General features: G+C 40.5%; 1 protein-coding gene across 2 annotated transcripts; it reads right to left on the reverse strand.

Annotated features, from left to right (window-relative positions):
• Positions 1-638: 638 nt before the first annotated feature.
• On the reverse strand, positions 639-26673 carry LOC147014656 (microfibrillar-associated protein 3-like). Of its 2 annotated transcripts, XM_085852805.1 has the most exons (3): positions 26202-26673; positions 24687-24740; positions 639-4961 (listed from the first exon to the last, which is right to left on the reverse strand). In XM_085852805.1, exons 1-3 carry the CDS (start codon positions 26485-26487, stop codon positions 4123-4125), a joined length of 1179 nt encoding a protein of 392 aa, XP_085708931.1. In that variant the 5' UTR covers positions 26488-26673; the 3' UTR covers positions 639-4122. The 2 variants fall into 2 exon arrangements, with proteins under 2 accessions (XP_085708931.1, XP_085708932.1); XM_085852806.1 differs by lacking the exon at positions 24687-24740 and having other exon boundaries at positions 26202-26671.
• Between the last annotated feature and the right edge of the window lie 628 nt (positions 26674-27301).

A 27301-nucleotide genomic window follows, 5' to 3' on the forward strand; every position in this document is an offset into this window, starting at 1 on the left:
TATATTGTGACAGTTTTGGAAATGTACTCCAGGAGGAGTGCATACATGGAGACGTAGGTGACCAGAGGATTTGCCCTCATCAATATGGCACACCGTAAAAATATCTAACCAATGATGACCACAGTCGTCGTCTAAATGTTAGTGCTAGATCTGCGCAATGCTAACGTTACAGTATAGCTGGGAAGTTCTGCTCCACGTAATTTGCTCTGATTAGCCGGTGTGTCCTCTTGGCTCTGCTCATCTGCACCTGATCCGGTGAGTAATTCGAGTATGCATCAAGTGCACGAGACCCCCCCCCCCCCCCTTGGTGTGGCTGTCCATACGTAAGGTATCACGTGAGGTAGTGTAACCCTGCAGGATTGGCAGTACCAATCAGCACTCAGCCCACCGAAGCACAAACTTATTTGTGATCGGTGGCCTCAGGACCGAGTGTTTGGGAGGAACCCGAGCATTTCCCCTCGTGGTCAAACACGAACGCTGGATCTGTAACAGTATGAAGTATGGAGGAGGACAGACTGTGAGAGCCTGGACAAATGTATGGGATTTGAACCTCGTAACCCAGGATCATGACCTGAGTGCTCAGAAGGGGACAGCAAACAAGCCAAGCCAGCATGCTTGATGTAAAAATGACAATCAAAAATGTTTAAACATTCTTTTATTTGCAAAAATAAAATCAATTATTTGGTACAATGGGAAAGAACACCAGTGAGTGGCATTACACCATTTGATAATGTGCAATGAAGAAAATAATTAACGAGTTAGCCTAGTTAGTGCAAGTTGTGAGAAATTACTCTGCTTTATTTTTTGTTTTTGCCATGAGCACAGCATTCTTGGTAAATTAACCACCCTGAATCGGTCATTTGTTTGGCATTGTTCTTGAGACTGATGAAATGAGTCACCTGGAAGCTGCTGAAATAAAACAACATTCTGATTGAACGAAATGATTTATTATGCTAAAACTAATTTCCTTTGCATAAGAGGAAGAGATTTAAACTCAATGTTGTGTCAAACCAATCCTGATCCTCCAATTGTAAAGCATCGAGACAACTTTTACAACTGATAGCCAAACAAGAACTAACCTTATAAACCAAAAGTTTCATAAAGAAATCAGAGCAAGCAGCAGTTTGATTATTTGACCTTTTTGACTGAACCCAGACTACAGTACCCCTTTTGCCGTCAGTATTGGTCGAATCAAAATCCTTATTCAAAAATCTGAAACTTCACATTTATGATCTACGACCTGATGCGAGTGAAGAATTAAATGTCATAAGTCACATGGTCTGGCGGCCATATTGGATTGGAAATAATAATGTTTTAAAAAATAATCTCCAGAACCACTTCACAAATCTATGCGAAACTTCATATGTATGATCGACGAGCCATAGGGAATGCAATTTGATTTTTTTTCTTTTCTTTCAGATCTGTCTTCGTTGATGCAATTTAGCCTTAATATGCACAAAGGTGGTCATTAAATATCCTCATAATCAATAAAATTACAGATAATAGCAATGTTTGTGACATAATAGGGTGCATGGATGATACGGGTATATGGGCCATAATAATAGCGTGTTCAGGTAATGATGGTGTTTTTGTTCAGAATGAGTGCGCGAGGCGAGACTATGCGCTCTTCCAAGTGCTGTTCCAGTTGGCTTTGTTATATGCTCTGGTAACATACATGGTCATCCAAAATAAACCAAGACAGAGAAAATTGTTTTTTAAAAAAAAGAAGAACAATTATAACACTCACATTCAATTCTCTTATTTTAGAAGTAAACTTGATTAATCAGTAACAAGATAAAATATCAAGCCTCAAAAAGGCTCATAACATTTATACTAATCTTAAATTAAAAAGTTAAATTCATGACCGATCGCATAGACGATTGTTCCGTAACTTTTGGGACACCTGTCGAAAGAATGGCTTTGTATGGTAGTTCAGAGTTAAGATAAAGGATTTCTGTTAATCTATTGTTTTGGGAGTTATGATCGGTGAGACTCGTGTTCGTCTTGGGTAAACTGAAGAACCATGGAAAAGGAGGGGAGCAATTGGAACAGGACAGTCCTAATGTAAACATAAAGGTGCACTTCCTCACACAAATCTCCCAACTTACTGCTGCGTGGGGTCTGGACTAACACGTGCTTCTTCATGGCTCCTTATTCACCAGAATGGACTTTTATTGAGGTTTGATGCAAAATATTAGAAGAATCAAATGAATTGCAAATTACAGTGGCACCTTTCAGTTTGAAATGTTTTATCATGAAATATGGAAATAGACTCAAGGTTGAGTTAACCTTTTGTTATGGCCATACTTGTTCTACGAACAGGGTGGTCCACATGGCTTGTTACCCCATTTAGCAAATAATATTCTCTGGTTTGTGATATCCACTGACAGCTATGTTCATGAGGTTCGTTTATCTTGTGAATGAAACCAGTTATACATACATTTTACAACATACTGTATGTCAATGTAATCAATTTTAAAATAATAAATACAGGGTAACAAGACATTAAGGACCCCCCAGTTGCAGATCACAAATGTATCCAAGTTGGCTGTTTTTTTTTTCATTATATAAACAATGCCAGTGAAAATATCTGTCCTCTATGTACTTTTTCATGTTCATGAGATTATTAAGTGTGTTAGTAAGAACTTATTTTAAGAGATGTGGAATGTATGATGACCAATACGTGAATCAAACTTCCACGTATCTTCACATACGGAACCCCAAAAAGTATTTTCATAAGATATTTCAGGGCAAAATACAACTGATCCCCTGATCACAGCGAAACATAGCAGTGTGGATGCTTCATAGTAACTGAGGATCCAGATTATGTATGTATGTATGTATGTATGTATGTATATATATATATATATATATATATATATATATATATATATATATATATATATACACACACACACACACACACACACACACACACACACACACACACACACACACACACACACACACACACACACACACACACACACACACACACACACACACACACACAGCTGCATTTCATCATACTCTGCAAAGCATTGGTGCTGCTGAAGCAGTCGCTTCATGAGGTCTGTGGAGTGGTTTGTCATCGCCCTCCCAGCAGTCAGGCGAGGAATTTATAATTTGTTGAGGGTGCCAGCGATAACTCGCCTACTCATTACCAAAGTTATGGTGGGATCTTTAATGTGCTGGTAGATGGGTCCTCTGGCTTAACATCCTTCCGATGGATGTTGCGCACATGGATGTCTCTCGCTACATGCGAAACATCAGCAGAAGTTTATAGCTGGGTCTAGATTTGAACCCAGGCTTGATACGCTCGGCAACAAGTGTGCGTACCTATCGACTAACCTACCAACCCTACATTTTTACAGTATTACTTGAAAGAACACATTTCCAAGAGAGAGGTTTTTAAAAAAGCCTTTTCACATGTGAGTTAATTCCCTTTTTTGCTGATTACTTTCATTCTTGGGAATAAACCTTATTTAATTTTTTTTGAACATGCAAGAGTGAAATTAGATTTTGTTTCTGAAATAAATGCACTCTATAACAAATTGATTCATAGATTTAACCTTTGTTACACGCATTATGGACATTATAATATGAGCGGCATTTTGTTCCAGTCCAAGCCGATAATCCACCACCAACCATCGATTTTCTACACAAAGAAATGAGGCCCAACAACCATCCATGGTGACTGATACACTGGCCCACCAGCAACCCTCGTCACCATACAATGTATGCAACTTTCATTCAGTTCTTGTATTCATGAAGGGCAGTTTCCATATGCCACAAGCAAAAAGTCCGTATCTATCTTTGGCCTACAGTCTCCTCCTTTATTTTATTTTTTCATACCTCCTTTCCCTTTTCTCTTCCTCTTGTTACTGCTTTTCCTTTCTCGAATATATCTTCCTTGCAAAAGCGTCACACCAAAAATTCAACTGTTTTATCACATCGCAGTCATTGCATGCACATTTCTTATCCTTCCTCCAAAACTTTAGCATACATCAAGAGGGGTTCCGGGTGAATGGCTCGACATGCCAAAATAGAGATCGACAACATTGGTTGCATCAAGGCCTCTTATCTTCATGGTTCTCCACTTTGTAATCGACTCAATTTGTTTCAAACGTGAGTCTCGTAGCAGATGCGTGGGTTATAAGTAACCTGAGAGGCAACAGCAACGGCAACGGCAACGTTGGGAGTTGAAGTCGCATATAAGCTCACGTCTTCTCCGAGACTTCCAAGGGAAATCGACTCCCGTGAACCCAACTCGGGACGATGTACGGACACTTGGATGGCAACATGATGGCGCTCAGCAGGTCGTCCCCACCCGACATCATCGGAGTCGCAGCAAGATGCGGCGGAGGACGACACCCCGGATGGGATGGTGGTCGTGGCAAGTCGGGGGGCAATTGTGAAAATGGATCGCCGAGTTTCGCCATCGACTGCAACGTTCCTGGCTGCTCCCTCGACCCAAACAGCACCGACAATTTCCTCCATGATTGTGCGGCAGTTGGTGATGAGTGGCGGGAGAGGGACACTGCGCGCAAGCTCCTCTACATAACGAGCAAATTCAAGAGTCTTGAACTGCGTCGTCTTGGCGAGTTCCAACGTCTTGGCAGAAGTGATAATTGGAATGCGCTTGGCTATTTCAAATGCTTTTTGCAACCGCTCGGCACCCTCCGTGCGCAAGAACTCATTTATCGCTTTTTCTGTCTTTTTGAGGTGGCTGCTCATCATGCAGAGACGTGTCACATTAAGGATCATAACGATGGTGAAAGCCACCAGGCAGACGGCCACATAATAAACACCCATATCTCCACCGGCAAAGATGACACGTAGTGTGATGGTTGTGTTCAGCGTACCAAACCTATTTGTGGCTATGCAGATGTACTTGCCGCGATCTTGGTAGCGGACCTTGGTGATGTTCAGCACCCCAGTTTGTGCCAACATCCGTTTCCCTGCAAGGACGAAACTCTTTAATATTCACGTAACATTTGGGCTTTTGATTTTAAATGTGAAGTGAAAAGGCTTCGGTTGTCCTTGTGAAATGCCCAATGGATCTAAATAAAACTGAAAATGACTGGATCTGAACGGAAGATTATTTCACTTTAAATCATACATATATATATATATATATATATATATATATATATATATATATATATATATATATAATGCACCAGGAAATACAACTTCAGTAAGTTTTAGGGTAAATTGTGCAGGATATACTGTGTATGTGCATATATGTATATAGTGATATAACATCACATTTTCCAACCAAGGGTGGACCAAAAAGCATCATTGTGGATGGGTCATGGCTACCTGTACATAAATTAACAGGAAATTTCTGATTGTGATGGTGTGTTGTTCTTTGAAGATGTAGAATGAAAATTTTTATAATCACATCTTATCGTCAGTTGTTAATTGTTTGTTTGTTTGTTTGTTTGTTTTTTCCCCTGTATTTCGCTTTGATGTAATACATTTAGCATTATAAAAAATGTCTTTCATTATGCTTATAGTAACTTCATTATGAGCCGGACAGCCATTCACACAAGGCATGCGAACAATCTGGGAACGTGAATTGGTTTAAAATGTCAGAGCTGAATCGAACACTAACCACACACTGGGATAGCAAGTGGTGTAACCTGGTTTCAGGAGATATCTGAGAATATCAAACCACTTGCTACCAGTTTGTAGTCAAGTCCAGCAGTCCCAAGTCAGAGTACTTGGCATTCCGAGTCCAAGTCCGAGTTAGAGTCCTGTGTTGAACATGTATTGGAAAGTGGCAAAAAACTATTTGTGTTTATATATTATGTAAATGAAATCCTGGTGTTGGCGCAGTGGTTAGGGCAGCGGCTTGGGATCCAAAAGGTCCTGAGTTCAAGCCCCGTTGGGCCACTGAATTCATACACCAGGGGGTTGACTCAGCCTGTCATCCTTCCGAGGTCGGCAAAGTGAGTACCAGTGTACTGGGCCGGTGTATACCCCGGTTAGAATAGGTGTACCATATCCCTGTGTCGTAAGAGGCGACCAGGGTTGCGTCAGGAAGGGCATCCGGCGTAAAACATGTGCCAAATCACTATGCGGATCATACGGATGATCCGCTGTAGCGACCCCTAACGGGAGCAGCCGAAAGAAGAAGAAGAAGAAGAAGAAGAAGAAGAAGAAGAAGATATTATGTAAATGAAGACAATTAAATATCAAAACCGACTAACAGTGTAACTTGTTACTTGCATGAAGATTTTGTTCCATATTATGGTCCTCTTGCTGTAGTTTGTTTATTCTTTTTCAGACTACAAAGTTTCTGATAGCATACAAATCTTGTCCAGAAAATATGGAAGTAAAAATTTGCATTTATTGTCAACTGTCAAAGTTATGAAAGTCCAGGATCACACCAACATAGCTCAAATTGTAGACACAAATCATTCAAAAAGAGTGATTTTCAGTATGCAAGATGAAAAAGAAAATTGCCTGCAAGTTCAACAATTATGCTACTTTTCAAGTTTTCATAAATATGTTTAAATATTATTTCCATATTATCAAGAGATAAACAATTTCAATGAACTAATGAAAATGAAGCTTCAGGTGACCAGTTGCAACTTGCTGCCAAGCATAGCTTCATTGCATTCTAGAAAGATCAGTTTACATAGAGTGTCTGCTCTCAGCCTTACCAATGTGGGTGCATAATAAGGCCTCCTCTTGAAAACACTCTTTCCACTGGAAATGGCATTAAGTAATGTGTGAACGGCCCCTTATAAATCATTGGCAATCACATATCATTCATTACCACTTCAAACCACAGTCTTTTACACCACCTTGTATAAAATGTTTGATTACGTTTTCATGGCTTCATAATGTTTAGTTATATTGTTACAATTGTGGGGGTAGATGTTGGAATTTGGCATTGAATAGAGTAGTTTGATCTGTGGACATGTAGGAGGCATCTCAATGTGATTTAAGTAGGGAAACTGTGAGCTTAAGTGTTACTTGTCACTACATGGGGGGTGGTGCGGTGTCAATTAGCTCGGGAGTAAGAATAAGTTCACCAGTATGTAATTGCCCTCCTGTGACTTTTCCCTTTGTCTTTATAACCAAAAGCATGACGAGATATAAGCAAACGTGCCAAGCAGGCAAAAGCCCCGACTCCAAGGGTGACGGTGGGTGAAGTCAAGCCCCGAGGCTGATGATTGATGGGAATGACGTCAGAAGTTTGCTGAGCAGGCAGAAGCCCCGCCTTTCCATGTTTTCGTGCGAGCAGGCCACGCCCCCGAGGTGGAGGATTGATAGGCGTGACGTGTCGAAGAGGAACGGTTGGTTGTGCATTTTTTGAGAGAGAAGAGAGTTCAGAGGAGGAAACGGTGGTTTCGGCGACATTAGTCAATCAGAGGCGAGAATTCAGGGTGAGCGCATGCACGAGGACGGCACAATCCTTGTATTCGTGTTGAGTCGATTTGGCTTGCATGGTGAAGCAAGACGCTGGCCTTTGGCTCTTGGTTGGGTTGGTGAAGACTATCCACGCACAAAGCCACTGCACTGGGTCTCTGAGCCTTGGTGTGGAGTGCCGCTCGTGGATTTCTTGGCATGCGTTTGTCCCGCTACGAGAGAAGCGACGAGGTGCCATTTTGTTGAGCGCGTCTGCACGTACGAATATGAGCACCTCAATTCCAAGTTCCACAAAGACCATTTCTGGGCCGAGCTAAGTACAAGAATATTCGAAAGGAAGGGTTTTCTATTTATTTTGTTTTCCCTTTGTCTGTATTTGAATCTATGTGAAGAGGTGCCTCGACTTTAGGATTCATTTTCTTCATTATTATCATTACCTTTTGTATTATTGTCGTTTGTAAATATTTGTCTATTTTCATTAAATGTGTTCCTTTTAAGAAGCTGTATCCATGTATTTGTAATAGAATTTGGGTATAAACCTCCCTTGTGCTGTGCTCCTCCACCATTGCACCCCTTCCCGTGCGTGCATTAATCTCCGAGTCTCGGCTGTAGGACTTCAAGGGAGAAACTTGTCCATCTGTCCAGCTAGGGGTTAAACCCTAGACACGACAATATAATATGTCGTAAGAGTAACAGCAATGATGGCGGTATAACATATTGTTATATTTGTGGGGTAGATGGAGGAATTTCATAGGAAAGATAGGATCGTAAAGAGTTGCTTGGCCTGTGGACGTGTAGGAGACATCGCAATGTAAACTAAGTCAGGAAACTGTGAGCCTAAGTGTTATTTGTCACCACATGGGGAGGGGGGGTGGTTGTGCGGTGTTGATTAGATAGGGATTAAGGATAATTATCCCCAGCATATAAATTGCTATCCTGTAACCTTATCCTACGTTTTTGTATTTACAAGCGAGCCATGGAAGAATTACGTTTTTATAACAACAACAACCATTACAACCGAACTGCACGACCAAGCAGGCAAGAAGCCTCGCCTCCAAGGGTGATGGCGGGTGAAAGTCACACCCCCGGAGTGGATTATTCATAGTTGGGACGTCGAAGGGAGATCGGAAGCGAACGGACGAGTGGAGTTCAGGTTGTGGGGGCAAGGATAATCCACGAAGAGGCTGCACAGCGGTTGGTGAGTCCTGGTGTTGAACACCGCCTCATGAATTACCTCACATACGTTTCCCGCCCAGAGAGCGGCTCAGCGCCATTGTGGGGCACGCCCTCCCGTGCAGTGATGAAGTGGTTTGGTGACCTTCAAGCTACTGCCACCATCTCCTCGACCCAAAGCTAAGTGCCAAAATAAAGGAGGGATTCTTCTTTGTTTTATTGTCCCGTTGTTTGTATTTGAGTCAGTGTGGAGGTGTCTCACAATTAGATTTAGGTTACCTCATGTCTTGATTCATTTCCATTATAAATGTTGATTTTTCTGTTTATTAAATCATTATTTATTTAAGTTGCTGGTGTCCATGTATCTGTTGTGGGTTCGAGAGTAAAACCCCTGTGCTGTGCTACCGTCCTGGTGAAGCGCCGAGCTGTTTCTTTCCCACGAGCGCCATAATCTCCGAGAATCTCGGCTGTAAGCCTCCAAGGGAGAACTGTTTGGCCATCTGTCCAGGTTGGGGCAAACCCACTAGACACGACAATATAACGGAAATGCTTTTAAAAACAACTTTCGACTCCGAGCCCAACCATGTACTAATGCAGACAAAAGTTAATTGTGCTGGGCAAATGCTGGTCCAAATGTCCTAGTGACTGTATTTCATTATTACATCATATAAGTTAATGCAATCACTTGTTCTCAGCAATGTCGCCTGAACACGATGGTGACATTTAAACTTGATTTTGATATCAGGAAATTTTCCCCCAATCATTCACAATGTTAAACACAAGATGAAGCAAATACTAAAATTTATAATTCTGATTTTTTTATCATGCCACGAATCGCATCTTAAGGCCCAGTCACACCTTGACGTTTTAGCCAGCTTATGCCGATTTTTGGAAAATTTGTCTAAAACGCTGGTACACGTCGAATACGTTATGGGTAAGTTTCGATAACATTGAGAGCATGCTGAAAAACACTGCCATACGTCGTTGTACGCTGGCTTTAAACGTTGTACTTTTCGGTTGTCCTCAAATTTTCCATGCTTGAAATTTTAAGACTGATGCCAGCGTATGACTCACACGTTCCGCATAACGCTGGCCAGAAGTTGTAGGCACGTCACGCGATCGTCGACACATGTTACTTGTGAGTTACTCACAAGTCGAAACACGTCGAGGTAATGTTTAGCGTACCCAAAACTTATTTCTAACCTATGAGTAACGTGTTGTACTCACGTTACGCGATCGGTGACACACATCGACACACGTTACTTGTAAGGTGCTCATAAGTCGAAACACATCAAGGTAATGGTTAGCGTCAGTGTTCCAGACTCCCTGGTTTTTTTTTTTTCTTCCTTCCTTCGGTATGATGGTGATTTTGACACTTCGATTTCTAGTGCGGTTATAATATAATATAATTAATAGGCTGCCGCTCAACGATTTAAATCATAACCGCACTGCACACTGAACACCGTCATACTGAAGAAAAAAAAAAAACAGGAATCTGGATCACTGACGCTAACCATTACCTTGACGTGTTTCAACTTATGAGTACCTTTCAAGTAACGTGTGTCGATGTGTGTCAACGATCGCATATCGTGCGTACAACTTATTCCCATCGCATGCGGAGCGTGTGTCATACGGCAAGTACGTCGTAAAATTTTCAACATGTTTAAAATTACAAGACGTACTCCACTTACTACGACGTATGATAGCGTACTTTAGCGTTCTATTCACGTATACCAAACTTACCCATACCGTATTTGACGTGCGCCAACGTTTTAGACGCATTTTTCAGAGGTCGGCATACGCTGGCAAGATCGCCAAGGTGTGACTGCGATGTTGACACTTCCATTTCTGCGGCGGTTATGATTTGAATCGTTGTGCGGCAGCCTTTTCATAACCTACGCCACGTCATCGTCAGCGATGCGTGCAGCGCGCTATGCCTAAGTTAGACTATCGTTGGGCATAGGTTGTGAAGGCCGACAACAGGTTCAGCATTCGTTGGTATAAGTTATCTATAACACAACGAAACGTTCTGTGTCCGTTACTAATACGTTATGCATAAGACCAAGTCATTATGAATACGTCCGAATCTTTAAAAAAAACCATCAAAAGTTCAACGTAAGCCAGCGTTTTACATACATTTTAATACGTTGCCATTGCTGGCTAAAACGTCAAGGTGTGACTGGGCCTTTAACATTAACATCAGTCTCTACTTTGTCGTTTCCCTTTAAATAATGTAACTAAAGGATAAACTGATATATTAACATATTTAAAAACATTACTGACAAGGACAAGCCTTGTGAGGCCTTGTCGGGCCTTGTAATTGAAAACGGTTTATATAGGAATAAAAAATATAGGAATTGAGCACATTTGTCAACTTCGATGAACTACGAATCGCATAAACTCATACATACATATATGGACAAGTACAATTCAACATTAGATATTAAAGTTTAATGCGTGTTTAAAAGAGAAATGACTTTGCATTTTATTCAAAGAGTACACATCTTACAAAAGTGTTTTATCGTCAACAAAAGTAACATTTTAGGTAATATGACTGATGTCATACTTACGCATTAACCATAAGTACCATAACAATAACAAATAATGGTTTTCTTAGGATTTAAAAGAAAAACTTAAACAAGTGCTCCATGACTACACACTGCTTTAATAAACCACACAAATTACATACTTATTGCAAATATATTCAAAATAAAGACTAATTACTGCACCATAGTCCCAAGAAGAAAGCCAGACGTAACAAAACTCACACACACAAACACACAGACACACACACATTATGTACTGGTAAGTACTTACAAAAGCTATTATATTTGAAGTTACAACCATAACTTATAAGCAATTTACTGATATCCCAACTGTCCAGATCATCAGCAAGGCACCGTTTACCAACGAGGTTTCAATCCTTCCAGCCCAGAACCTCTCCAAACGGTGGATCCACAACAGTAGATTAGTCAACATCAATGGACACACAACCTCAAAGTTGTGTCCAGTCAGTCAGTCAACACAGTAATGCTATATCCTTATTCAAACTTATTCATGATTACTTTTATTTAAAGTATTACCAGGGGTGCAAATTAACGGCCGCCCGGTCGTCAATGGCACCTAACTTTTGTGCTGGGCAGGTACACAATACTGCCTTACCTGCCCGGCTGGCGAATTACCAGTGATTCCTGTTATTTTGTACAATTTGTACTAGCTTCTCTACTAGTTTTCTCAACTAGACCTACTGTTTTGTCCGTCGAAATCACCGGTAGTTCTGCAGTGGCCATTTTGTCTGTTTTCATCTCGTTCCAAACCATGCGTGATTGCGCGAGATTTGACGGTTTGGCGCGGTTTGGACGCATTTTCTCATGCCCAGGTTGGTTAAATGAGTGAATTTTGGTGAATGAGTGAGTTTCATGGGTGAGGTTAGGTGAATGAGTGAGTTTAATGAGCGAGTTAGATGAGTGAGGTTAGATGAATGTGTGAGGTTGATGGGTGAGGTTGAGTGAATGAGTGAGTTTGATGGGTGAGGTTGGGTGAATGAGTGAGTTTCATGGGTGAGGTTAGGTGGATGAGTGAGTTTATATGTGATGTTGGGTTGACGAGTAGTACCCCCACCATTGTCCATCACCCACAACCCCCCCAATCGTCCATCAGCCACAACCACCCCCACAACTACAAAAATGCCCTCCCAGCACAACTCACAACCCCCCTGACCCCCATCACCCACACAAAAAAGGTCCCCCCCCCCATCACCCCGAACTTCCTCCTCTCTGCATCATCTCCCCACCCCACTCATCAAACTCACTCATCCATCCATCCAACTCACTCATCCACCCAACCTCCTCCATCAAACTCACTCATTTTGCAAACCTCCTCCATTAAACTCACTCATCCAACCAACCTCACTCATCAAACTCACTCATGTGAGTATATTAAGTGTTTGATATCAAATTTGTGACTTTTGTCTTTATTTTATCGGGCCGGTAGAAATTCTGCTGGGCCGGTAACTTTTTCTAGTCACTGGCCCTGCTGGCCGGTGGATAAAAATGTTAATTTGCACCCCTGATTACTACATATGATTAACTTAAATCATACACTACTTTATATGATAATATATTATGCAATAAACACTTTACCTTGCAGACATGTCCATGACACAGCACCTCCATCTAACCATAGACTCAAACTGTCATTCAAATATTCAAACTGTCATCAATGACCGATCTTAACATGCTGCACTGGGTATCCCAGCAACCGCCAACAAATTAACTTTTTGCTTATTACCTCTGCCACCGAGGGTGAAGGAGGTTATGTTTTCACCCCTCTCTGTCTTTGTGCAGGATATCTCAAAGTTGTGGACAGGTTTGGTGTGTGACAAGGACGAACTGATTAGATTTTGGTGAAGATCTGGATCCGTTTCTGATTACTAGAATTTTAAAGTGATTCTTCACCAATGAGAGACGGGGCTAAAAAATGATATATATATATATATATATATATATATATATATATATATATATATATATATATATATATATATATATATATATATATATATATATATATATATATATATATAGCACGATTTCTCAAAAAGTTGTGGACGGATTCGGACGAAATTTGGTGGACACTTTGGGTGTGTGGCAAGGACGAATTGATTCGATTTTGGTGAGGATCCGAATCCAGATCTGGACACGAGTTATTTAATTTTTAAAGTGATTCTTTACCATTGACATATAGGGCCAAAAACGATATAGTACGTCCTGTATAGCATGATATTTCAAAAATGTATTGGGCCCGATATGTTCTTGTGGATCAGGAATTACCTGGGAGAGGTATGTGGTCCACCGAGTGCCCTTCTAGTTTTATCCTGAAATCGTGTTGGGAACTGAGCTTATCTGCTCCTTATTTTCGCTTCAATTTATTCATTTATTTTTTTTTGTCAGATTTAAAATTCTGAGCAGTTTCTGTAATCACAACAATCCTCTGCACACTGCGGTATGATTTGTTAAAAAAAAACCACAAAGAACAACAAAAAACTCATAATCCTAACCCATATTTTTGCTCTAATTCCTTCAGGTTTGGTCAGATTTGACATTCCGAATACTTTCTGTACTCAAAGCAATCCCTTCAGACTGTGATATGAACAGCTTGGAAACTGCTGTAGTTTCGATTCCCAACATGCTATGACACTCAGATTTTAATGCATCCTCAGGGTAGCATTTGCAGTTAAGCATACCAAATTTTGAGGTTTTACTTCAAATAATAACGGATATATGCAAGGCATTATCTTAGCCAATCAGGAGTGAGATATAATTGCTTATTTTTAATTGGTTTTTCAAAACATGTAAATTAACCCCTAATTTGGTGATATCTTGTTGACCTGATGAATGTGATATTTCTTGTCTTTTTATTTTCGATTATTTCAAATAATCGTCTTTTTTCGTGTTTACAAGTACAACTGGAAGGGCACTCGGTCGAGTGCATATAATACCTCCGCCACGTAACGCCTGATCCGCACCAACATTTCTGGCCCAAACAATACATTTTTGAAATATCATGCTATGTATAATTTTTGCCCCAATCTCTCAATGGTGGGACATTCCATGTCAAGTGTACACATTTTTCAGCGAAATTTTGACACCGTCTCAGATTTCACTCTTTTTGTGCAAGTGTTTGTATCCACGGTAAAACATTATGTATCAATTTTCAGACCTGGGGGCCCATCGGGGCACATTTTATGCCCCCCCCCCCAAATTTGGGTGCCCCCAGTTGACCCACAATCTTCCAGTGGCCATATCACAGGTTCTTGTGGTCCGATTTGGATGATCTTGGTATCAAAATGCTCGTAAAAGCACGATCTTTCCAATCGCATAAAGTAAAATTACTCCGAAACAGTAATTTAAAAAGTTATAGTTTGGGGCATCCTTTGACCTTAGGCCCCCGCCCCCCAGCCAAACCGATGATCCCGATTTTTTTCGTGTGAGAATACCCCTTCATATACTCCAACACCTCAGCATAAATTAAAATGGGATCTCAATGGGTTCAAGTGTGATGATGGTTTTATTGTTCGGGGTCCACATATCACTAATTCTTGATTCGACATTGGGCGACGTTTGCCGTCATTGTTCCAATGACGTCACCTGCTGGCAGGTGACTTTATGTCTGAAAATGACAATCATCATCTCTGGACTATTATATATATTGCATCATTTGTGAAAAATTATTCTGCCGATTGTGTCTATTGATTTTTAAGTGTGCATTTTTTTGTATAACCATCATCGAATTAAGTTATAAATGGGCTAATCTCAGTTTTTGCATATTTTGCAGTTAGCATGGCGACTGAAGATCGAAAGGAGTTCCGAAAATACTGTTGCGATCTGTTCAGCTGCCATAAAACGAAACAACGAAAAGATCTTTGCAATGTGTAAAATGATATGTTCATTAAATTTTCTTCAAAGGTGAAAAAAGATGACAGACTTTGTACTTCGTGCAGAAAAAAAAAAACTCGGTTGTCACCAGAGCGTATTGAAGAATCATCTTCGACCAGTTCGAAATTACCATCAGAAGGTACTATCGAAGGCATTGCAGAATCTATTTCGACAGATGAGGACGAGGAGGTTTTTAAGCGAGAAGCAGAAGTTGACCTATTAAACCAGTCGTTATCGATGATAGGTGAAAGCCCATTCGACAAACAAAAGGCAGAAAGGAACCCAGGGTACGTTCTTGAAAAGCGAAGTAAAGTGGAAGATTCTGTGCGAAAGAAATTGGAACTAGTTGCTGGACCAAGCACTGCGGAGAAAACACAAAATACAGCGTCAAAATGTGATGAAAACTGCATGCCAGAGGTGATCAAAGGCCTGAAAGAAAAATACGTTGTTTCGAGCCGTTCAGAGCAAATACGTATACTGACAATATTTGCTGGGAATATGAGCATCAGAGGGATGATGAGTGAATTCAGTTGCTCCCAAAGAATGGCTGTGCAAGCCAAAAATTTAGAGAAAGAAAATGGTATGCTATCGTCTCCAAATCCCAAACAGGGTAAAATATTGCCTGACGAAGTGAAATCCGCCGTAACCGAATTTTACCGAAGTGATGAAGTCAGCCGAATAATGCTGGGGAAAAAAGGACTGTGTAGTGGTCAGGAATGAACATGGAAAAGACGAAATTCAAAAGCGCCTGGTACTAAACAATCTCAAGGAACTGTTTCAGAAATTCAAAGAGAAGAACCCTGGCTTGAAAGTTGGATTCGCGAAGTTCGCCATGCTACGTCCCTCGGAGTGTGTCCTGGCCGGTTCAGGCGGTACATACAGTGTATGTGTATGTACGATACATGTGAAACTCATGATGTTTAGTTCCAAAATGCCACAGATAGCCAAACTTCTTAACTATCATCATGTGATAGCACACATAGTTTGTAACCCAGCACAACCAGCATGTTATTTCAGAACTTGTGAAAGTTGCCCATCAATTGAAGACTTCAAAACCGAGCTACTGAGTGCTTATGAACTAGAGGATATTGATGAAATTAAGTTTAAACGGTGGACATCCACCGACAGATCTGAACTGAGCTCCATGGTCCTGCCTTTGGAAGAATTCATTAATCAATTCTGTGAACGCTCGGTGAAGTTAGTGAGACACGACTTCATTGCCAAGGCCCAATCTCAGTTTCTGTAAAATAAGAAAGACGAAATCGGTGAAGGAGAATTTGTCATTATTGGAGACTTCTCAGAGAACTATTTGTTTGTCGTACAGGATGCGGCCCAAGGATTCCATTGGAACTGCTCTCAAGCGACAATTCACCCCTGGGTTTACTATTTCAAATCGGACGATGGCAAATTAAACCACGATTCGTTCACGATTATATCAGAATGCAATACTCATGACGTTGTCTCAGTCCACCTCTTCCAAAGAATGGTCATTGAACACTTGAAAGCTAGCTTTGGAAATGTAAAGAAACTTTACTATTTCTCAGACGGTTGCGCTGGCCAATATAAGAATTGCAAAGCCTTCATAAACCTGTCGTCACAAATCCGAGTATGGTATTAACGCAGAATGGCATTTTTTTGCCACAAGTCATGGCAAGGGCCCTTCAGATGGTGTGGGAGGTACAGTCAAACGAGAAGCAACATGTGAGAGCCTGCGTAGACCTTGCGACAGTCAAATTATTTCTCCAAAATATCTTTTTGCCTTTGCTGAAAATGGTTTGAATGAAATGAAGTTTGGTTACGGGACCCAAGAGGCGTATGACGAGGAAGAACGAAATCTGGAAGAAAGGTTAAAAATGGCCAAAACCATAGCTGGAACTCAAAAACTTCATGCTTTCATCCCGATTTCTGAAACTACTCTTCAAGTCCGCGAATTCAGCCTTGGCGAGGAACACCGCATCGAGTCAGCTATTTCAAAATCGACACCAACTTTTTAACGGGAAACTCTCAGGTTATGTCACAGTGCACTATGATGGAACATGGTGGCTTGCCTGCATCGTGGAAGCCTTTCAGGACACTCATGAAGTGAAAGTGAATTCTCTTCATCCAAACGGGCCCGCAAATAGTTTCTTTTTTGCTGACATTGAATATCACTGCATTTTAGACATTTCTGATATACTTCTTTCCGTAGAACCAAAAACTGCGACAGGTAGAACCTACACAATCAGTAAAAAAGAAACACAGTTGTCAAATAAAACATTGGTTGGTAAAAAAAAACTTGACTATAATCTGCTAGGAAAAACTCTTACTCATACTAGCATCGCTTCCAGTTCCTGCATGTGCATGTGGAAAATTTATGTACAATATACTGATATAGTGTATTGGAAATATTGTGTTCAAATATTGTGCTATGTATTGTGGCGTATTGTGTGTCCAGCACCCGAGTCCCCGAACAATAAAACCATCATCACACTTGAACCCATTGAGATCCCATTTTCATTTATTCTGAGGTGTTGGAGTATATGAAGGGGTATTCTCACACAAAAAAAATCGGGACCATCGGATTGGCTGGGGAGCGGGGGCCAAAGGTCAAAGGGCGCCCCAAACTATAACTTTTTAACCTCTGCCATCGAAGATCGGAGGTTACTGTTTTCACCCCTTTCTGTTTGTTTGTTTGTTTGTTTGCTTGTGAACAGTATTACGGAAAAACTCCTCGACGGATTTTACATGAAACATGGTGGGGGGATTAGGTATGGTCCAAGGATCATGCCATTAGATTTTGGACTTGGTCCAAAATCCAATATTGCCGCTATGGCGGCTATTTTGAAAAAATATTTGAATTTTTTTTTTTGGCATTTCTACATGTTTTAAGTGATTTCCAACCCCCCCCCCCCCCAAAAAAAAAAATTTGCAACTTTTTTTTCAACAAAATTTCGATTTTTTTATTTGCATTTCTTCATGTTATAAGTGATTTCCAACAAAAAACATGCCAAAATTATAATTGCGGCTGATTTTGGAACTTCAGGTGGATATACCCATGTAAAATGAATTTCTGTCTCAAGGAATCTAGTTATGACGAATGAATTGAGTATGTAAAAGTTAAAAGTAAAAGGGAAAGTTGCAAACTATAACTCTGTGAGCACTGTTGACGTCAAATTGAATGAATAGGATATCAGGTTCACTTGAGTGACCGAGCAGTATTAGCGGCGGAGGTTTTGCACTCTACCGAGTGCTCCCCCTCTAGTTGAATTACTGTTTTGGAGTGATTTTACTTTACGAGATTCGAAAGACCTCGCTTTTATGAGCATTTCGATACCAAGATCAGCGAAATGGGACCACTACAACCTGTGATATGACCTCTGGAAAATTGTGGGGCAGCTGGGGGCGCCCAAATTTGGGGGGCCCCGATGGGCCCACAGGTCTAAAAGTTGGTATTTTGAGTTTTTTCATCCAAGTGAATAAATGACCAAAATATGGGGAGAAAATGAGATATTAGTGTCGGGAGGGTGTGTTCACTTGACATGGAATGCCCCTGGTGAAGAATAACTTTAGAAATTAAATAATTCTCACATCGAGATCTGGATTCAGATCTTCACCAAAATCGAATTAATTTGTCCTTGCCATACACCCAACCTGTCCATCAAGTTTCGGCCGAATCTGCCCACAACTTTTTGAGATATCGTGTTACATATCATTTTTGACCATATCTCTCCATGGTGAAGAATCACTTAAATAATTCTCGTAGTCGGATCCGGACTCGGATCTTCACCAAAATCTAATCATTTCGTCCTTGCCACACACCCAACTTGTCCACAAAATTTCATCCAGGTCCGTCAACAACTTTTTGAGATATCCTGTACAGAGACAAACAGACAGAAAGGGGTGAAAACATAACCTCCTTCGCCTTTGGTGGTGGAGGTAACAATGCAAAGTATGTTAATATGTTAATTAAACATATTTTTTCAACATAGTTTACTTTTAGAAAGATCGCTTAAGGCAGTGTATCAACAGATGACTCATTCCCAGTTTATTTTTTACACTCCAAAACCTCATTGTTGTTACTATACAGAAAATGTACCTTATTTTTGTGCAGCATTTAGAACTAAAGTATTGATAGCATTTAAAGTTAAGCCATTTAGTGCTTAGGTTTAAAGTGATTCAGCAAATCATTAAAAGTGCTCTTTGAAAGAATAGAATGCGTTTTGGATGGTGCACCATTACACGAAAGTACGACGTTGAGGTTTTATATCTCCGAAAATCTGGAACATCGGTCAGAGTTATTTTAATTTTCCTCTCTGCAGGATTGTTTAATTCTGTCTGTTAATCCTTTATAATCACCTTCTTCACAGTTTCATGGTATGAGCGTCTTCACGGGAAACCAATTAAGCCTGCTTACTGTACATGTGGGTTCTTGCTGCTACACACTGAAAGTTTTACTGTGCACTTTATATTTCTACTGTGCACCAAATTTTGCTGGAATCGGGTCGAGTCCGAGTTCTTGGCATTCAGAGTCTGAGTCCAAATCCTGAAGAGTCGAGTCCGAGTCCCCCAAAAAGTGGACTCGAGTCAGAGTCCAGACTGCTTGCTACCTGAAGTATAGGTAAAAAAATTGGCATTGGTTCAGATTGCTGACGATAACTCACATACTGTTCATGAATGACACTGCAATCTTTAACATCCATCATTGACCAATGCTAGCAGACAGGTCCTCCGGTTTAGTCCCTCCGACAGACGACTCACACATTGACGACTCACTGGCCTGCAAAACAATGGTGCTGGTTTATAGATTGGTCGGGATTATAACCCAGGTTATACTATCGGTGTCACCTGTGGAGTTTATTGCAAGATACACATGTTGATGGATGATTATCACCACGATTGCCCACAGCTGTCACCCACGTCATCAAAACAAGAAAGGCCATCTCATAAATCATGAATAAACGTTTCACTTAATATGTAATTGGGGATAAATATTTGAACGGTTATTAATTTCTTAAAACTGTAAAACCACCACCATCAAATAACATGTCAAGTGAATAAAAACATTTCCTTTTGTCAGGTTCAAGATGATGGGTTCCACGGCAAGGCCACCCACAAAAAATGGAACGATGGTTAAGCATCTAGTCCATATTATTCAATACTAGAAAATACAACCCGTCACTTCGATGATGGGAATATTATTGTGGGGGGGGGGGGAGAAAGGGAGAGAGGGAGAGTAAGGATAGAAAAGGGATGGGGGGAGAAAGGGAGAGAGGGAGAGTAAGGACAAGCCGGTAGGCGGACATGGGTAGTCGATCAAGTCGAATTTAGTCAAATTTAGTCGTTTTTCAGCCGTTACTAGCCAACAAAAGTGTCCATAGCAACGGTTCTTTCTCACACATAACTAGGACATACCATGAACCTACCATACCAGTTTCATGTATATCTGACTCATAGTCTCTGAGATATAACGAACTTCTTTTTTTTATTGTTTTCGACCAGGGTTCATTCAAACTCTATCTTCTCCGACAGTTTTCATGGGAGTGAGCTGAATTATTTTGTCAAGGAGGCTGAATGTGTTGCCCACAAACGATCATAGTTTGATTTTCGATATATTAATTTTTTTAGAAAATTTCAAAGGCCCGTTGCTAGGCAACCGAGGGGACCATAGCAACGGTTCTCAAGCGTGCACAACTTGGTCATGGTATGAACCTACCACCAGAGTTTCATCAAAATCGGCCTACGATTAACGGAGTACTGGCCTAGACAGACAAACAGACAGACAGACAGACAGACAGACAGACATAACGACGGAAAACCTGACAATAAGGGTAGATAGATCGACTACCCAATAGAAAAGGGATGGAGGTGAGGGAGGAGGGAGAGGGAAGGTGGAGAAAGGGATAGGGGTGGGAAAGAGAGAGGGATGGGGTAGGAGAGGCAGAGGGGTGGGAAAGGGTGAAAGAGGGAGTGGGGAGTGAGGGGGAGAGGAGGAGGGGGGCATTCTGGCAGATGTGACACCCAGCTGAACGTCCATCCGAGAGACAGCACACCCATTGATTAATCACCCTGCCTCTGAAACACCGGGATGACAGTTTATAGCCGAGTCAGGATATGAATGGGAAAGCAGTTTGAGGGAAGGGAATGAGAAGTCAGTGTGAAGGAAAGGGAAGGCAGCATGAGGGAATGGCATAGGAAAGCAGTTTGAGGGGATGGACAGTTTGAGGAGAGGGAATGGGAAGGCGGCGTACTAGGGCATTACCAGGGCGATAAAACGCACCCAAACAGCAGCGTTTTCTTTCTAACCACCATGTTCTATATAAAACCGGGTGGTAGCATTTAAGAATCAAAACTAATGTTATCTGGTAAAGGCCTACCTGCATGCAGTGTCTCCCCCTCCCTCACCACCTGACATATTCCTCCAACCTGCTCAGCGTCCATGCTAAATGTGCACATGCACCGGCGATACACTCAACCTTTCACTCGCGCACATGTACAGATTTCTCCACACCTACACTGCATGGTGGCACGTCCTGCGTGGCTTTGATGCCGCAGCACGTCCATTCCCCACGAGGCTTTGGCGCCTCAGAAGTACGTGGTTCGTGAGATGGCCGCATAACCTCAACCACAGAGCCACGCACCACGAGCCTAAGTTCGAGTTCAGATCGTGTACCCATGAAACCCATGCACCGCACACACGTATAAACCAAGAACAGGCACGCGCACACCCCACGGAGAGTCATTTGTTCCCATTTCTAACACATCCATGTGTGCTGTCTACATACCTCTTTGCTTGCAAAAACTACCGACGATTCATATATTGCAGTAACTATTAGTATATTTATATTAATACTAGAAAGATACCCGTCTACGACGGGTATGGGGGACAGGACGGATCACAATACTCGGTTACAGTAGTTTCTTTGGATGTTTTGTGCCGCATTTAACAGCTCAATTCATATTGGTGGCGTGTCTGGGTGCCCATGGTAGTGTTTGAGACCGGTCGCTTTAGATTGTTGGCCTTGACACAGTGCCGGATGAGAAACACCAACGATTTGACATATTCATTGTTTCTATATTACCTCCATCAACAGATTAACAACATGGCAGGATAAAAGTTGTAAATGCTGAGTTGAACAAACGTCCTGAACTCGTGGACTTAGTTAAGTAAAGCACGTTATCTGGGGCCCAGCTGTCGATTTGCCACCAAACGCTGCCGATTGTGATGTCATCGATTCCCTCTTTGAAAATTCTATATATATATATTCGATTTTTTTGAATCCGCTATCACCTGCGTAAATACATGGAACACATAATGTGAAGATTTCGGAAGTATGAACAGAATATGTTCGGAGAAAAGTGTGTTCGAAGTTTCAGGCTTACGCCCATTACATTAAGATGATTTTGTCATGAAAGCACGCACAAAACCGTGTAAAGCAAAAAATAAAAATAAAAACCTCTTCATTTGCAGAAACTACCGACTATTAATATATTGGCAGAACTATAATAGTATGTTTATATTAATATTTTGTAATGTAAGCAAATCGCCCAGAACGGAAACAGCAAAAACCGTGCATGACTGCCGAAAAAAGGACCCCTGTGGACTGTGCCGTCATGGATTGCAAAAGCAGGTTATGAAGCATGGCGTTTCACTCACTGAATTTACACTTTCTGCACATTCCATAATCTTTTCTTCACCCAATATAATCGTCTGAACAGAATAAAAAGTTAAGGTTTAATGCTTTGCTTGAAATAAATACACGAAGTTATAAAAATCGATAATTTGTTAAAATTTTCGGATTTCACTCCAGATTTAGATACTTATTTTGTCCACCTGGTCCGATTCTCAAATCCGACATAATACTTTGATTATATACTCTAATTAGTCCATTGTAGTAGATCGTGTTTCCAAATCGAAAGCTGTTTGAATGAGCAGAACAAAATTGCTAATTTAGACCCCAATCGAGTGAGAGTGAGGTGTCCGAGGATGCGCCTGATGAAGGATTTCTTAAATAAGGTCATTGATTATCTTCAAAATGGGTGTTTTGATTAACCCAACCAGCCAATTTTCACTCTTTCACTTCCTTGGAGTTTTCTTAGTGTGCATGCAAAGTTTCAGGTTACAAGGTTTCATGGTTTTGGAGATATAGAGGAGACACACTGACACGCACTGACATTTATTAGTGCAAGATGAGAACTATGGAGACATTGTCAAATTGAAAACTGCAAGAGTTGTTCTATTTTGTTGCCGATGGAAATCAAACACAGCAGCATCAGGGCATCACCCAGGTGGCTGTTTGCTAGAGAATGCAATATGTGTGTAGCTTTTGTTTACAAACTTGGTAATTAAACCAGGTTAACTACTTGATTAAAGCCTCAAGATAATAAGCAAAACCAGAGAATGTCTGAGGAAAATGGCACCATTACATTGGTGGCTCAACTCATTTGGTGATATCTGAGCATGGTGCTCCCAGTACGAGACCCTCGGTTCAAACCCCATCTGACATGCTTGTTTGTTTAAAGTTTGCCAATGTTCTTGTAATCCATATTAAGAAAGATCCGAATTTCTCTCTCTGGAAGGCTTAATTCTAAAGAATTTCTGCTCTGTACAATAACATAAATGGTACCGTTGGAAAGCTAATAACCCATTGACTTGTATGGAAAGCTAATAATTGATTTACTTGAAACAAAAATTCGTTCCTTTAATCACAAACTTGCCAGTTTTGAAAGCACGTGTTTCCAAGATTGAGGAAGAAGAGGAAGAAGGGGGACCTTGAACTTTAATGTAGCGGTTCCAAAAGTAAAATTTAATGTTTTATGATGGCCCTTTACACAAGAGGAGAACACAAAAGGAAATATAGTGATACTTAACAAAGCAATAGAAACACGAAAGTGAAGTCGATGGCACACCGTCACAAGTCACCACTTTTCCCAGCCTGGTGTTGGTTTCGTGGTTATCATGGTGGCTTGGGATCCTAAGGTCCTGAGTTTGAGCACTGTTGGACACTGAATTAACACCAGGAGGTTGACTCAACCTGTCATCCTTCCGAGATTGGTGAAATGAGCACCAGTATACTGGTAATAGGGACACTGCATCAGTGGCGTAGCTGCGCCCCGAACCAATGGTGCAACCAGCAGCCAAAAAGGCAGCACACGATGGGAACCACTCTTCCCACCAAACACAAAGTTGAAGGATGGCAAGAAGTTCCACCGAAAATGACCCAATATCAAAATGTTAGTTAAAATTTTATTTTTCCCGTTGTGACCCTCGTGACCCCAAACCCTCACCCCCTTGGACACGAACCAGAGGTCAAATCCAAAAAATCGTGACAAATTTCATGCGTCCCCCAATGTTCATTGTGTACACAAACTGTGATTAAAAAAAATGTTGACAAACGTGCCCGTAACTACATGTTTTGACCACACTGCAGCGGGCGGAACCAAAAATGACACTGCTCCTGACCCTTGGTGCCATGTGGCCATGCGGTGTTCATAACTCGCAAGTTTGGTGAATGCATGCCCAACCGTTTAGGAGGAGATATTGTGACGGACGGACGGCCATTTCAATATCCTCCAGTTATTTTCAAAAAGTCAAAAAGTGGGTATAATAAAAAACACACACAAAAGAAGCACACGAACAACAACGACGACGTGTTATAGAAGATCTTTTTTGCATGTTTCACTTAATTTTACATCCTCCTCATTGATACTCACAGATGGACATGCTGTCTTGATTAAACCAGTCAGCAAAGGTAGTCATGGCTCGGCCTGGTTAAGGTAAAAGTGCATCGACTTCTCAAAATAAAAAAAATACATATACAGTATATATAATAGTTTGAGCTACTAACTGTAGTAAAATAATGTAAAAGGTGTATTCGTTAACTTGCGATCTCGTGACTTGGGTCCTCACGTCATGTGTGTGTAAAAATGTCCCATTTGGTGCAACTTCTGCTTTGTACGTGTGTGTCTGTTTTCAAACAGGATTGCCTCGGTGGACGAGAAGATTGCACGATTACAATAATTGGATAACAGTGAGGATTATGCCAAATTAGACTTGTATTTGGAGCTTGGCTTCTCAATTCCGTGAGCAGCAGCACTTACTGCACCATTGTCCGAGAATGCAAGTTGTGAAGGTCAATGATCTGGGACCTCCAACACCAATCCAACAAAACTAAGAGTGGACCAGTTATTGATAAGCAGTGAATGAGGGCCACGATTGATATGTCGGTTGATGGTTTGGTCAAAATAACTAGTTGTACACCTAAGCTTGATCAAGCAGGTCATTAATTCCCCATTAAAGGCAGGGTTTTTTATATATATATATAGATATATATATATATATATATAGATATATATATATATATATATATATATATATATATATATATATATATATATATATATATATATACAGGGGGCTGCAAAAGTAGGTATACAGTAAGGATTATACCGTTATTACCAGTGTTATAATAGTGGTGCTCGGATTCATTTTATACTATAATTCATTAAAATCATTAGAACATTTGAGGGATTAATGTTTATTATTGATATGTTTATTATTGATATGTTTATTATTGCTATGTTATTGATATGTTATTATTGATATGTTTATTATTGGTGTTTATTATTGATATGTTTATTATTGGTATGTTATTGATATGTTTATTATGTTATTATTGATATGTTTATTATTGAAATGTTGTTATTATTGATATGTTTATTATGTTATTATTATGTTATTATTGGAATGTTATTATTGATATGTTATTATTGATGTTTATTATTGATATGTTTTAATGTTTATTATTGGTATGTAATTATTGATATGTTTATCATTGGTATGTTATTGTTATGTTTATTATTGGTATGTTATGTTTATTATGTATATTATTGGTATGTTATTGTTTATTATTGGTATGTTGTTATTATGCTTATTATTTATGTTTATTATTGGTATGTCATTATTGATATGTTTATTATTGGCATGTTATTAGTTTATTATTGGTATGTTATTATTGATATGTTTATTGTTGGTATGTTATTATTGATATGTTTATTATTGGTATGTTATTATGTTCTTGGTATGTTATTATTGATATGCTTTTATAATCAATAAAATACGTTTTGTTTTTCATTACTGTATACCGACTTTATGGTCAATATTCCTGTCATGTATTCAAGGAGAGCATGGAGCTTGTGGGAGGGAGGGAGGGGGGGGTGTGCTCTCACCGCTGCGTATCACGTTCACCCCGTACGAATCCAACCACACGATGGCCGGCTCAGGTTCTCCACTCACATTACACTCGATCAGGGCACTCTCGCCCTCTCGAGCGACCACGAAGTCGGCCTGCCAGAGCGGGTAGGGCCGGGACCTGGCGGCACCGAACGGACCACTAGGTTCGCTGATTGGCTGAGCCGCGGTCACACACTCCTCGGGCTCGGTGCTGGGCCTTTCAGGAAAGGCTGAAGCGCCACACAGGCCGAGACAGGCGATAAGCAACAAGCGTGAGAACATGTCGATACTTGCACTGGCCGAGTCTATGGAAGGAATAAAACAGGGAGTTTTTACACTCTCCAATGTCTCATTATTGCGATCCGTTGTCGGCCACTGCTTGCTGAACGATAAACATACTGACAGGACCCCGGAGGATCGCTGGGTGAGTAAGACTCAGCGTCGCATCAAAGTGATTTCATGTGGGCGGGGTTTCAGACAACTGAGCTAAGTAGGCGGAGCTATAGGGGTATACGTGTTGACGTCATACAAAAACGTGCTTCGTGGGGAGGGGGCTCAAGGAAGTTGCGTGTTTGAGGCGGTGTATTGTAATACAAAACTTAAATATTTCTTCGTTCGGTGATGCACAATGAATTCTTATTTTGAATCAATGAATTGTTTTACAGTTATCCTTGTCATAATGGCACTTAATGTATGTGTTCCCTGTGTGACAAAAAGCTTAGCATTCATTATTAATGACATAAAAATGGAGGTTTTTGACTTCCACCTGAGGTGTCTCTTTGAAAAGGGAAATTATAATTACTGTATGTAATGAAAATATTTAAAATTATACCATGAATGTTGAAAATGTGACAAAATCACTTACATTGCGATTAATATAAATTATTAGTAGGTATTTGTCCTTACTAAAGCATAATTGATGTCCGAATAATATTGTTGAGGAAACAGGGAGAGATAAACACATTCAACAATTTATTCGTCAGGTACTTCCAAATGAGGTATATACCTTCTGTTTCTCTCAGCTCAACTGTTATTTACCTTTATAGATAATTTATTTTTTGATTTGTTCTGCAATTAGTGAATTATATAGCAATGA

This window comes from Eptatretus burgeri, chromosome 13 (assembly GCF_056783735.1).
Source record: "Eptatretus burgeri isolate ZD-2024b chromosome 13, Ebu_testis_v1, whole genome shotgun sequence".
Taxonomy (NCBI): Eukaryota; Metazoa; Chordata; class Myxini; order Myxiniformes; family Myxinidae; genus Eptatretus; species Eptatretus burgeri.

Excerpts from the sequence above, each read along its gene's own strand:
- LOC147014656 (XM_085852805.1), bottom strand. The coding sequence starts at position 26,487 with ATGTTCTCACGCTTGTTGCTTATCGCCTGTCTCGGCCTGTGTGGCGCT. Across the intron at positions 24,741-26,201 it reads GGTGAACGTGATACGCAGCG|GCCGAGCCATGACTACCTTT; the intron begins GTGAGAGCACAC and ends TACCTTAACCAG. Across the intron at positions 4,962-24,686 it reads TCAAGACAGCATGTCCATCT|GGAAACGGATGTTGGCACAA; the intron begins GTGAGTATCAAT and ends TCGTCCTTGCAG.